Raw genomic sequence first — 13,966 nt, 5'->3', positions numbered from 1 at the left:
GCTCACAAGCTAAATGCAAGGCTGTCAAGTTAATCTATGCCTGGCAGGAAGCATCGTTTTTATCCGAGGTTCCTGATGCAGTGTTTTAGCTTTAACATCTACAACACAAAGTTGCATAGCAGCTACAGGTTCATCAGATTTAACTTGGGCAACTTATTCTCCTCCCCACTTCAGAATCCCCAGACCTGCTACGTAACATAGGGAAAAAAAAAATAGATCCCCAGTCAGAGATACCAACCAGCCAAGAAAATGCACACCTATTACAAGGAGGAGAAAGCAGAGCTGGTGTTGTGGCCACAGCTTGGAGAAGGTGAAGCAGGGAGGAGAAGGAAAGGAAGAAAGAAAGAAGAGTCCCCAAAAGCACAGACAGTCCAACCTTCCTTACTCTGGTAAGAAGACATAAGGTACAAAATGTATGCCTAAGCTATTCAGCTAATAAAATATATATTACTTACATATTTTGCATTCCTTACTAACTCACTCTGTCTCTTGTGAAGCTGCTGAAATTTAAAAGAGGTCAAATCAATAATGCTCCAAATTCCCAGACTTCGATATCAATCATTAAGTAAGAAACAGTACTCAGATGGCTCTGTCTAATAATCCATTACAACAGATTTCAGTGCAGAGGCCAAAACCTCCAATAAAGACAGATGCAAAAACCTGTTCTGGTTTTGGTGATCTCTGCAACATCCTGTACTGATGGCCAAGTTGGCGGCTATGCATAGGACAAAGCCATAACAAGCCTACGAATTCCATCTACATTTCCCCCCTAATCCAGAGCTACAGGCAAGTTATTTGGGGGGAAGTCTTTATGAGCAACCACCATTCTGCTTTTAAAAGATAACACCCTGCTCCAGGTTTATTGTATCTGAGCAATTTGCTGTTTGGTAGATTTCTAGAAAGCGTTTTTTCCACATTAAATTTCTTAGATTGTTCAGGTGCTAACTTAAATGGCAATCAGAGCCAGCTCTAGAGTTCAAAAGAGGCATTCATTTGGGAATAACTAGTCATGTCACCTTGTTTTCTGGTGGAGGATTACAGCTCTTAAATGACTAGCAAGTACACAGCATTGCAGAAAATGTTTGGTTTTCCCCCAAAAGGAACCTTACATCTCCAGAAAGCTCAAACGTACCTAATGCTCCTCATATACTGGTTTAACAGCATCAGCAGGAGAGGAATATATTTCTAACCAGTTTCCTCGTGATATTCAGAGCCCTGGGGGCAGCAGCAAAGCTGCTAAGCAGCAAGTCAGTTTTACCCTGCTGTTTCAAAAACAAAACACAACAGAAAACCCACATAAGCACAAAGGCAGCAATAAGCACAAGAGTCATCCCATGGTTTAGGAAGAGAACCTGAAAGCTTTCACCTCACCCGCTGTTGGGAGGTTTCAAAGCAGAGACCCCTTCTTCCACCACGGCAGAGGCAGTTTCAGACCACTGCAGTTCGGGTCACAAGAGCTACAGCCCAAGTGACACCCGAGCATGATTTTCTAGCAGCCACTTCGGAAGAGTGATCGGGGCAGCCCGACACATCAGCAGTTTGAGGTTTGGTGACCTGATTTTGCCTTTGCTACCTCTCAGGATAAGCAGGCAGGTCCTCTTTGGATGGACACCAGCAAATTTTAAGATTCCGTCACCTCTGCTGCAAATGGGGTAGAAAACAACCGTCTACATAATCCTGAAACCAAGAACCCATCCAAGAAAAACATCAACACTCACTGGAGACAACTTCCATTCCCAGTGGCTGGGCATACAGATGAACTTGGTTGTTAAACTTGGCACCAAGAACCCCTCGGGAACACCGAGGCAGTTTTAAATGGTCAGGTTTGCCCTGTGCTTCCCTTTCAGAGAAGCGCACTCGAGAATATATTGCCTATGTCTTTTAATCTAACTTCTCTCCACTCAGTTCAAGTCTCAGAGCAATACAGGCAAACTCACGTATCCGGCCCAACTCTCTTTTTAAAATCCATACAAGGCAGATTTGGGAAGTATGCTTCCCGATCTCTAATTCCTCCATCTGCCCCAGCTCATGCACCAGAGCTAACTACAGTTAGAGTCTCTAGCTGATTTTGTTAGCAGTCAAGCAAAACAAACAATCTTTAGCACAAAAAGTCTGTATTCTTGGACAAGCTCTTTTGGGAACGCTCAACATCTGCAGTTGCTTGCTCTATTTTAAGTGTGTTTCAAACAACACTCCCTACTCGAGTATCTCACACTGAGCTGCAGCCTAGTAGCAATTAGTTATTCCATTCAGGTTATGAACAGGTTTATTTTGTCATGAATAAGTGAACTGAGCATCAACAGAGACCGGTATAAAAACTAAAGGGAGTGATGGAAAAGGGGGGCAAAAATAAGCAAGCAATATTCTTGGTCAAGAGTACTTCTGAGGTTACTGCCCAGATGGCTCTGGACAAGGCTGTGTGATCCACCTGCTGGATCCACCTCCACTTCTGCTGATACGTTATCCAAAGTTTGAGCATTCAAGCACTTCCCTCCGGCCTTCAAAAGCAGGAGAAAGCCTGCAGCCAAGCAGCTGGTGGCTCCTCGGCCCAGTGTCCTGGAGACTGGAGTTTCCCAACAACTCTTCCTTCTTGGAGGTGTTCTCCAGTGCCTCCAACAGACAGGCCCTATCACCTACATGATGTTAACTCTGCACAACATGAGCCAGCTCTGTTTCACAGACGCCCGCAGGCTTCTGCATGGCAGGGATGAAGTGAACTAGACCAACGGCTTTCCCTCTGCAGCTCCTGCAACGATTTTCTTCACTTATTCTCTGATGAGACCTAAAGAATTGCTCGGACTTCAGCGTAAGCTCCCTGGACATTTTATGGCACTCAATGGCTTGGACACCCCTTTGCCCCAGCAGGGTATTTTCCTCACTACGATTTAAGATCTAGTTTTTCCTAACACACCTCCTGGAGTACAGCTCAAATCTTGCCAGGTGGTTCCTAAAGCAGATATACACGTTGACACATTGACACAGATACAGACAGAAAACCAGCACGTTTAGGGCCAGTCTGTTTTCAGTTCCTTGATTACTGATTGATTTCAGTTCCTCGGTTACTGGTGATTGCGCAGACCGGAAAACACAGAGCCTTCTGCTTACTGTTCTGCAACACTGCCTGCAATACAAGGATAAATTACCCCCACTTAAATTATAGTTTAAACACTACGTCAAAATCCAAAGGAGAAGGGAGTTAAGAGGCTCAGTGTGGAGGCTTGCCACCTTCTTATTTTAGCACCACTTGTAGCTTCGGAGCCCTCACCTCCTCTGTGAGAAGCAAAACCACCTGACGGGTGTTACTCTGCAGGAACTGCAGCACAAAGGGTAGGAACGCTGCTCAGAAACACCCTACTAAGAGGTGTGGAGGAAAACTGTAGATGCAGTCCTTTTCCCAGCAAAAAGATGAGGACAAGCTGTGCCACAGCAAGCTTTTCACGTGCAACCCCAGAGAGGTGGTCCAAGACAAGAAGCTTCAGATCTCTGCTCTGAGGTGCGCCCTTACTCAGCCAGACGCTACAGGCTCCACCGAGCAGCTAAGTGGTCTATGTGCGTGTCTGCATTCAGTGGCCACATTTACCTATTGGCATCTATTAAATGAGAGCTGCTGGCCTAGCCCAGGTCCCGGCGGCCCAGAGTAGCACTTAAGTGCTATTCAGCCTTGACAACGCGCTTTCACTTAATGGAAGAGAGGAGTCCTTGGCTTTATACGCTGAATTAAGAAAGGCAGTATCAAACAGCTGCCCGTGGTGCCTCATCGTGCCAGGACACTCGCAAGTAACAAAAGACGAAACCATACGGGGATGAAAGAAATGGTTCTTCGAGTTAGGAGAGGTTGCACCGCACGTGGGGATGACTGGCAGAACGAAAGCTCTTGAACCCTTCATTCCCATGCTGGCAGGTTGGAGCACAAGGAAACAAACAACTACAGATGGCCGATACCTCTGCTCAACACGCTAGATCATGAACTGCCTTTGTTAAAAGATGTGAAAGCCAGGAGACCATCAGACGCAAATGGGAATATCACCACAAGAAGCCCTATTTCTGTAGGTTAGGTGTCGTTTCTACCTAGAATAAAAGGAGAAGAAAGCACAGCTTGAACTCAAGAAAACCGTATACCACGGCAGAAAGGCAGCTGAAGACTTCAGTGCATCTCAAGCAGTGCCTGAGACACTGAGTTGTTGCAATGCTCCACAAAGAACACAAGCAGCCTCACAGAAACCCACCCTTAAAACTTTGCAGTCGTGCACTGCAGAAGCTGCTGCAGACCTGTCTGAAGACACTCCAGCCCCGCAGGTGGCTGCACATCTGCCAGATCACAGCACTCGGGGATACGCCGGCAGTCAAAATAAATCATACTTTACACCAAAGAACGAAGCCTCAATTGTATCCTGATGTGCCCCAATGCCCAGAGACTTCCTGAAGGATTTGGCTCCTGCCCAAGGGTGTCCAGAACGAAACAATGAAAGTGACATGAATGTACTGAGGGGAGAAGGCTGGTCGGGGGAATACAGAGAAGTTGCTCATCCAACCGAGAAAGGAACCAGAGATTGCTTTGGTCAATGACTTGAAGAAGCAAAGTCACACTACAAGACGCAGATGAGATGTTCAGTCTGTACAGGTAAGCCACATGTTTTTAAGGTGGATTAGTTAGCAAGAGCTATAACCTAACGAAAAATCACAGTGGATTTTTCGTCACTGCCGATTTCTAAATCACAATTGAATATAATTAAAATAAGCCTGAACAAGAATGACCTGTAGAGGTCAGCCTAGATGATTATCAAGGTCTTCATACACCCCATCGCTAAAGGACATGTGGCTCCCGTTAGCTCTCTGAACTGCCACAGCACACCTCAAGCTAGCCTGTCCATTTTGCTCACCAAGACAGCAGAGTTCAGAAACAGCAGCCCCACAAGCTTCAAGATGCAAGCCTCGTCGTGCTGGCAGGATTTCATAGAGTGCAAAAACAGGCACGGCAGGACTTTGCCAGAAACCAAGAGGGAAAGAAGCCAGGTGAAAACAAGCTGTGGCCTGGCTGGGCAAGGAAGACACAGAGTGCCGAAATGGCAAATTTCCCTGCAGTGGCAGTGGGCTGCACCTCGTGGCTCAAAATAGCCGCCTGCAAAGATCCTCCACTGGCTGCTGCTATTACAGAGCTGAGAATAAAATTATTCATACACTTCTCACGGATTTGACGTTGATCAGGCTAGACACCCAGAGAGAAAAAATTCTCCACTACTGCCTGCAAAAAGGCAGACAGTGGCAAACTTCCCTCTCCGGATGGACTCAGCTCCTGGTCTAAGATTGCTCTGGAGGAAAACTACCTAGTTAGCGCTCATTACCTTGAGAAGGCAGATCAGCAAAACCCTCTCTGCCTTGCCAATCTACAACAGCAATGACCTCCAGCTCTGTAAAGCTTTTTGGAGGGATGGATATGTCACAGAGATGGAGCTCAGCTTACAGAGGCGCATGGATAAGGTTCAGCCCAGTCCTGGCACGAACTGCACCTGGCACCAACTGCCCAGTAGCCAGAGGACTGGGATGACATCTCCTCATCACCAAGCCTTTAGTGACGGATCTCGTAATCATGCAACAGCAGCATGTCCAACAAATATCAGGGGAATGAAGTGCCACAGAAACATTGCAAATGCACGTGAAGGAACGCCTGGAGGGACGCAGACTCGTGCTCACTTGGGCTATCAGCTGGCCAAGCCTTTCCCCCCAGGGTTAGACTAAGACTAAGGGACGGCTGGGGGCTTTGCCCTTGCGTAACACAGGACAAATTCCACTTCCAAAGCGCATATGGGACTGCAGACACTTTCACTGCAATTCAACCAATACTAAGGACTTACTTTATTCCCACTAAGACCTAACAGCAAAACTTTTAAGGGCTATGACACCTAGCAATAGTCTTGCACACCTGTTTGCTCAATAAATGTATTCTTTCCTACACTACCCAAAAACAGTTTAAAACTCATTGCTACTTACTCCAAAGCAATGAAGACTACGCTTGTGCAGATCATCTTTTCTCTAGAAACAGAATCACTCCTAAAAAAAAAAAAATCAATCATACTTGAGCTTTCATGCTAACACTGCGAATGGGACAAATATTTCCATGACACCTATCAAGTCTGCCCTGAAAGAAAAGCCCTAAGTGCAGCAGTCTGGACCAAAGAGATCCAACAGGTTAGGTTGGAGGAGAGAGACTGCACAGGTCTGTCCCTGTTGGTTCTAGGTCTCAAATGAACTGGCAGAGCGAGGCCACTGCCCCTCCAGAAGACGAAGAGCAGCACAAATCCTCCCGCAGGTGGGAGGGAAAACACTCCACTCCAAAACAAGCTCCAAATGGGTGGCAGAAAGCATCAACACGGGTGGCACCCCACAGCACACAACTTCTATAGTTCTAAAAGCTGAAAGCTTTACACACAACCTTAGAAGGATGCAAGCGCCCGTCCTAAGGCTGGAGTCCCCAGAGAAAGGTCCCTGCCAGGCAAGTCCAACCTCAGCCTTTGTGCTTCAGCTGCACTGAAAAATCGTTATCAATGGGGAGCAATGTCTACATCCAGAGCAGCAGGAAAAACTGGAAGTGAAATATTAAAGGTTGCTTTAACTCCAGTTTTCACCAGAAATAACGGTCAAAATAAAGGCTGGTGACCGGTGAGACCACAGAGGTCCAGAGAGCATCATCTCCTTAGCCCCCAGATTTACACATTTAACAGGATGCTCATCTGGAACAGTGGTTAAAGTGAACTGGTTCCCACACAGGCACTTGAAGCTCTGCTCTTTCATGCCAGCTCCATTCTGTTGAGCATTTCAGGTGCATCCAGTTGCTACTAAAATAAATATAATCCATGATAAACCACGTAACAACTCCTGCATCACTGCCACTGGGACTCTTTTCTGACATCAAAGAAATTTCTGCCAATGCAATGTCCAAAATTTCAGCCCACCTTTGTGTGTTGGCTAAGGACAAACGACAAAAATCAGCAGGATTTTAAAACCTTTCCAAGTCTTGCATGGTTCTCCTCCTGAGGGGGACAAGACGTGCTCTCACCCTAAGATGTAACGTTCATAAACATGACTTGCTGCCCGCTTAAAGACACGCGTGAGCTGCTTTTAGCCCTGTAACTTGCAGTAGAAGCAGCAAGCTAACTTCGCTTGCCTGGGTGTGCAACCTTAGTGCACGTCCGCATCATAGAACCACTACCAAAGTGCAGCTGGCAAAGCTGCCCTCCAGAAAAAAGGCAATCTGGCCTGTGGTGCTAACCTACCTCCCTGAATGGCTTGAGACAGCATTCTGGCAACAGGTCTGCTTCCATGGCTAGCTTCTGCCAGCTCTGTTACAGCAACTGAATTTTCTTCCTCCATGCTTTCTTCCATCTCTGCCAGCCAAGTTGTAAGATGTGAACCAAGCTGTAAAGGTAATACACCACCTACAGGACTTCGGGGAAAAATAAAGTTTAACCATTTTGTCCCTCTGCAACGAGTTCCTGGCCTCGACTGTGTGTGTCAGCAGGATAATCTGGTGCCTCACTCCCAAAAAGACAGCAGAAGCTACTGGACAGTAAAGATACTCGTCCAGCACATGCAAAGCAAGACAGATGGAGAAGAGCATGACAGCACTCTGCAAATACACTATAGCAAGTGGCCCAGCCAAAGGGGGCAGATACAGCTGCTGCGCAAGAGGGTTCACTCCACATGATGCTCACATTTCCAGAGATCCTTCTCTGCTGCAGTACCATAATACATCCAAGAAGGAGTAAAGCAAATAAATCTGTTCTTTGTCACTGAAGAGTGTATTTTTTTCCAGCTTATAAATGTCAACAGAAAGTTGCTCCCACCTACTGGGGTCAGTGAGATTCTCCTGCAAGAAGTGAGTTCTTGGAGAGGATTCAGAACAGGAACTGCAAGAAATGACCTAGCCTGGAAAACTAAAGGCATCTGAATCTAAGCCAAAGAAAGATCAAGAGGTGACTTGAACACTGCCTGTGCACATCTCAGTGAGTAGAACCACAAGGACAAGGATCTCTGCCTGAGGTAACAGGAGAGGAGGTAACAAACACAAGACAAAGGTAAAACATGTAAATTAATAGAAGGCAAAGCTGTTCTGAAGGTAGTCAGTTGGATGGGCTGCTACTAAAGGTACCGATACTCCATCCTCTGAAATATTCAAACTAAAAGACAGCCACTGCTTTAGGTTATTAAGCCCAATGACGAAATTCAATCTCCTGCATCATGCACGAGGTCAAACTAGATTACTGCAGTAGTCTCTTCTGAGACAGTCTGGTTAGCACAGCATTTCCTTCCTTAAAAACACCTTCATGCTACAAAGATTTTAAAATAGATTGTTTACATTGTAAAGCAGCAAAAACCACAGCCACATTAAAGTAAGCCCCTGTCATCATCGTTTTACTTATAGCTTAAAGCAAGAGAACATGAACAGCTGATATTCAAGTGTAATTTTTCATTCCATCCTGTTTCATGTGGGTTAGTGGCATTCACTTCTCCCCTCTGCGCCTACATTCTCCATGTGAAAGCATGGAACCAGTGTCTTCAAGGTGTTTTTTGTCTTTGCGAAACAAATCACAGATTTGCGGACAACCACAACCCAACAGAAATCTCCAGCAACCTGTCCAGGGTGACAGGCAGGTCACCGTGCACGTAAAGTCAAACATGAGGGCAGCAGGCTTGCAGTCAGCAGTAGAACGTGTGAATTGTCACAGCTGAGAGTTAGGTACTAGGTCTGTTCTTTGAATGAACAGCTTGGCACCCACTGCTGGAAGAGGCAAACAAATTTCAGCATCTCAGTGGCTAAATAAAAGCAGAACCCATGTTTTCACAATTTTACACGGGAGCTGAAGAAACGACACGTTAAGAATGACCCTGAATTCACTTTAACAGTCCCCCAGCTGCTGAACTGCAACTTTTAAGGAGCGATTTCTCTTTGCTCGAGAGAGGGTCGCTAGCTGCAATTGCAGCCAGTGAACTTCTAGCACCGAAACACTCACAGCCCAGCTAAATGACGCGCTGTCAGGACAGCAAGTCTTTTGATTTCGCCTTTGATGAAGAAAGACGCACACGGCAGAAACAAATTATTTTTCTGCAGATTTAAAAATGCATAAGCTCCAGTACTGAAAAAGAGCTGAAGCACTTTATAGAACGATCCTTTCAAAAAAAAAATTTCCTGAAAGTTGTCCTTGACTTGCATGGCTCATGCTATGCCACACTGGTCAGTGAAAACCGTAAAGCCTGAGCTCATCCGCACTCCCCCAGAGCATCCACCTCTGCCGGACATTGCAGCCATATGCAGAGGCTGGAAGAGAATGAAACAGCAATGTCCAAGTGCGTTTATGTGACTGAAAGCGATGACAGAACATACGTATTGGATACATCAGCTTTCTTGGCCGTCATATGGGAACTTCAGAGCACGAGGCGAAAGCTCATTTTTCTGCGGTTGGCAGCCTCTGCCCTTTGCAACCCCAGTCAGTAGCTAACCTCCCGCCCTCTGGCTGAAGTAACGGCACTGCTAGGTGAAGGGCACAAAACAGGGGTGACTGCATATAAATCCGGAAAGGGTTTTGCAAAATATCCCGTTCCTTTGCTTTTAAAAAAATAGTTCTAAGGTCAAACTGAAGAGCTGAAGATGCTCCACACCGCTGCGTAGAGGGACCAGTTTCAGGACACACAGATGCTGAGCCAGGCTAATTCCCTCGTTATCATTTCTGAGTACGAACATACTTAGCAAAGAGGAGCAGGGCTGGAAGAGAAGCACATGTGTTTTAGTAAACAATTCTTTAACAAGAGCTGTGAGACCACAGTCGTAGGAACAGTTGGAGCAAATTACCAAACAAGTCATGATTAAGGATACAGCTTGGCATGCCAGGATGAGGAAGCTATGGAGCACAACACGGCTTCTGGGAACCCAACCGGCAGAAATCAAGACGCTTCAGTTCTTCTGCAGTTCCTGATCGCTGAGCTAACTTGTCCACACACATCAGAGCAATGAAGTCAGGCTCAAGATCTCTTTCTGCAGAAATAAACTAGGAATAGTTGTTGGAACTGTTACGTGTGAATCCCCAAATTTGAAACAGACGCCCAGGAGTGGCCAAACTGAACAGCGGTCTCATTTCCAGACTGCAGGCCAGCACTGCTTATGTGCAGAAAAGCACATGCAGATGTTAAGAAACAGACAAGATTTGAACTGGGACCTTACTTTACATCCTGTTTGAATTAGAAGAGAACGCATATATGTGATACAACTGGAGAACTGGAAAACTTTCTTCTTCAGAGTTGGCTTTTTCCTTTCCACTTGCTTCTAACTCACTCTTCAAGATTTGGCAGAGCCCAGGAATTAGATGTCCTGAAGAAAGCCAATACAGAGTTCTTATCTAAAATGTATTTATAAGGTAAGTTGGGTCCAAAACATTTTAAGCATGATTTACACTTATAATCAATCAGCAAATACTTACAGTACTCTCCCTTGAGGGACATTAAGTCAAAGTATCCTATAAAGTCATGGAAATATGGAACATTACGACTACAGTAGGCAAGTGGAATGATGCAACTAAGCACTCATTCATCACCATCGCCCTTGGCTCTGCTTTTAGCTCTGACGACCGACAGCATAAGACTGTGAAGTACCTGTGACCTGCCCTTGTTCCCGCAGCAAGTCCAAGTCTTCATGCTCCATCTTAAGAGCACCTTCAAACATCAACCACTCTGCATCCAGAAGTGATTTTCACCCTCGGTTGAGCATGAAAGAGCCAAGCAGCCAATTCTGCCTGGAATTCTACAAAAAAACAGGATTTTAGGATTGGCAGCAGCTACTGCAACTACTTCAATAATTCCTGTAACAATGTCAACTCTTGGCTCTCTCGAAAACCTCAGCTTTCAAAGAGCGCTCATTTTACAGCGATTCTTGAAAAACCTACTGCAAGCCTGAAGGCTTTGTTAAAGCTCCACCATCGCAATGTTTTTGCATCTCCAAGACCGCAGCGATGAAGACCCTCACACCAGCACGGATCCAGGATATGCAAAAACTCGGGCACCAGCAGGACCTCACCACCGGGCGCAGGGTAAGACAGAAGCCCTGCTCCAGGATGTGCACGGGATGCTGAAAGCCTGCAACGAGGAGGCTCCGTTGCTGACGTCAAACTGCTGCTGTTCCCCTGGCCATGCTGGCAGAAAGCCCATGACCGAGTAGCGCAGGACAGTGCACCGAGGGGAAACAGGCAGCCCCTCCACGCCGAGCCTTTCAACCAGATGCCGCGGGGCACGTTATTTCAGACTCCATGCAGACGCGCGATGCATCGATCCAGAAGCACCTGTAGACAAACGCCTGGCAGATATTTCGAGCGGTGCTCTTGAAGCCATCGCAATGAGAAAAGTAAAAGCCTTGTAGTCTTTCATTCCCTCTAAACTCTTTGACGCATACATACGGAAACACAACTTGTGGTTTCTTTGCAACTTCAACGTTTCATTGACGACAGATCTGTTGAAGCACTTCTCAATGGGGGAGAAGTCTCTCCTGCAGTAAAGTGGCCAACTGCTGGGAAGAGGGGATCTTTCACCAGCCACAGCCCCTGACCAGCATCCTCCAAAAGCATCGTATGACCAGGACGGGCAGCTCTGGGCTGCTCTGGTAGCCAGGCTTCTCCTTGCTTCTCCCTCGCTTTGCATCCCGCGAGGCAACTGCTTGCGGAGCCTACAGTCAGAATTAAGGTAGCAGTCCTCAACCGCCTCTGCAGGAGCTGCTGCAACAACCAGAAACCATCAGAGCCTTACGGATGAGGAAAACTGCCTGAAGTAGGTTTTCCGTCAAGCAGTGGACTCTAGCAAAACCCAAAGCGTCCCAGTTTTGCGGAAGAAATGATTTATGTTGGAAGCTGCTCAGAAAACAAGGGACTTTGAGAAGTTTTGCAGTGGATGAAGCATCTGTTTAAAAGCAACATTTCTCTCAAAAACATTTTGATGCGTTTGGGGAATTAAAGCCCTACACAGCAAATGCATGGAGACAAAGAGATGACACGCGAAAATACGTTTAGAAACCATAACATCCTTAGGAAGGGGCTTTGCCTCGTTTCAACCATCTTTCCAAAAATGAATGCTGATCTAATTATCGGGTGGATGCTGAAGGCGAGTCCCCTTCTTGCTTATTGCTGAGCATCTCTCAGGATGCTCAGCAGCACGCGTAATTGCCTACAAGACATAACTGCCACTGGTCTTCTTTATCGATACTGCAGAATTGGAGTCCCTTATTTCGCATACTTTGCGAATCAAAGACAGCCTGGGTACGTGTGCCTAGACAATTCCAGACAGGATGGGCCAGCACAGCCATATTTAGTGGCTAAAACAAGGCACAGAGGAGCAAACATCCTTGCTGATCCCCAGCAGTAACAAGAGACAACAGGATGTTACTTCTTAATCCATCAACATTTCAAGTGACCGCACAGAAGACCTAATGGGTCACGAGAGGGAAAAAGAAAAGCCTCAAGGGAATTCAGAGCATTTAACCTGCTGAGTTTCATTCACACTTATGAACTGAAACCCGTAGCAGTACTTATGGACTGCGGGCACTGCTGGGGCACCGCTGCCTGCCCATCGCGTGACCCGTGCCATCCCTTCCACCCCACCACGTGGTCCTCCACGCAGCTCCCTTTGTAAAAGCACACCGAGTAAGGGCACACCGAGTAGCTACTCCCAAATGGAACCCAACCTCTCCCTTTTCGCTAGGGAACGATGCGATTGGAAACCCTCTAAAACCTACCACCGGAGGAAACACAGCTGTAACACGGCTCAATTGCCGGAGAAGCTTTCTGAGATTGCAGCATGCTCTATGAGGTCGTAACCCAGAGAGAGCTTCTCATCTGCAAAGCGAACCCCGAGCCACGCAGGGACTGCAAACTCCACAGGGCCAACCTGAACGCGCGCTGTTCCTCAGCGCTGCAGAAGCTCCCTTTCCCACAAGGCTGCCAATGCCACCCTGCCGGTGGCCGAGGGCCGCTGGAGGATGCCTCAGGGGACTGATCCAACCCACCCAGGGCCGTAGGGCTCTGCGGAAAGACCTGGGGCTGCCTGGCACACCCACGGCATGGTGCCGCGGGGCCACCGGGCCTCCCGCGGCCGAGCCCTGAAGAAACTGCCCGCGCAAGGGGAACCCAACGGCCGAACCCCCGAGGGCGCAGCGACGCCCGCAGCCCTGCAACGCTGCCGGGGGGGGCTCCCCGCGAGGGGCGAGAAGCGAACAGCGGGGGGAGGAGGGGGAGAGGGACCCGCACGACCCCGAACCCCCCGGGACAGGAGATGCCACCGCCCTCCCGCGGTGTGTCCCCCCCCCCCAACCCCACCCACCCACCTCGGGCCCGCCACCCCCCGGTGCCCAGGGCCGGCCGGGGGTACCTTGATGCGCTCCCGGCACTGCGAGGGGGTGCGCTCGTAGCCCAGCTCGGCCAGCGCGCGGGAGACGCGCTCGTACATGGCGGGCCCGGGGGCCTTGCTGCCGAACACGGTGCCGGCGCCCTCCAGCTGCTGGTAGCGCGCCTCCACCAGCCGCTCGTTGCCCCACACGGCGATGAGCGCGTTGGTCTCCGCCGGCGTCCAGGACATGCCGCGGCAAGCGGCGGCGGCGGCGGCGGCTGCGCCGCCCGGCGAGAAGGAGACGGAGGGCGAGGCCCCGCCGCGGCCCCCCGCGCCGCCGCCGCCGCCGCCCCCCAGCCCGGCCCCGCCGACCGCCGGTCCCGGGCCGAGCGGGGAGGCGCCGCTAGGGGTGGACGGGTCGGAGAGGCTGGGGTTGCCGTCGCTCAGCGCGCCCGGCGAGCCCGGCGACAGCACCTCCATCTTGGGGATCTTCAGCGGCGGCTCGGCGGCGGGGAGCTGCGAGGAGCCGCAGGACGCCGCCATGTTGGAGCTGCCGGACCGAGCGGGCGGAAGTGACGCGCAGGCTCCCCTCGGGAGGGGCTTCCGGCGG

General features: G+C 48.8%; 1 protein-coding gene across 14 annotated transcripts in view; it reads right to left on the bottom strand.

Annotated features, from left to right (window-relative positions):
* Positions 1-13,966, bottom strand: part of MSANTD2 (Myb/SANT DNA binding domain containing 2) — a 30,213-nt gene extending 16,247 nt beyond the window's left edge. The window contains exons 1-4 of one of the 14 annotated variants that reach the window (XR_014574623.1): positions 13,399-13,964; positions 7,272-10,789; positions 5,989-6,048; positions 1,174-1,262 (exon numbers count right to left, since the gene is read on the bottom strand). Coding sequence is in view for 6 of the 14 variants with exons in the window: in XM_083808308.1 (XP_083664434.1) it covers positions 456-500; positions 13,399-13,899 (546 nt within the window). In the remaining 8 variants the exon portion in view is untranslated. Of the gene's footprint in view, positions 1-455; positions 13,315-13,398 lie in introns of those variants that run through there. The other 13 variants (XR_014574617.1, XR_014574618.1, XR_014574620.1 and 10 more) reach the window with 13 other exon arrangements.

This window comes from Anser anser, assembly GCF_964211835.1.
Source record: "Anser anser genome assembly, chromosome: 22".
In the NCBI taxonomy this organism is placed as follows: Eukaryota; Metazoa; Chordata; class Aves; order Anseriformes; family Anatidae; genus Anser; species Anser anser.
This window is presented reverse-complemented; position numbering and strand designations above follow the sequence as displayed.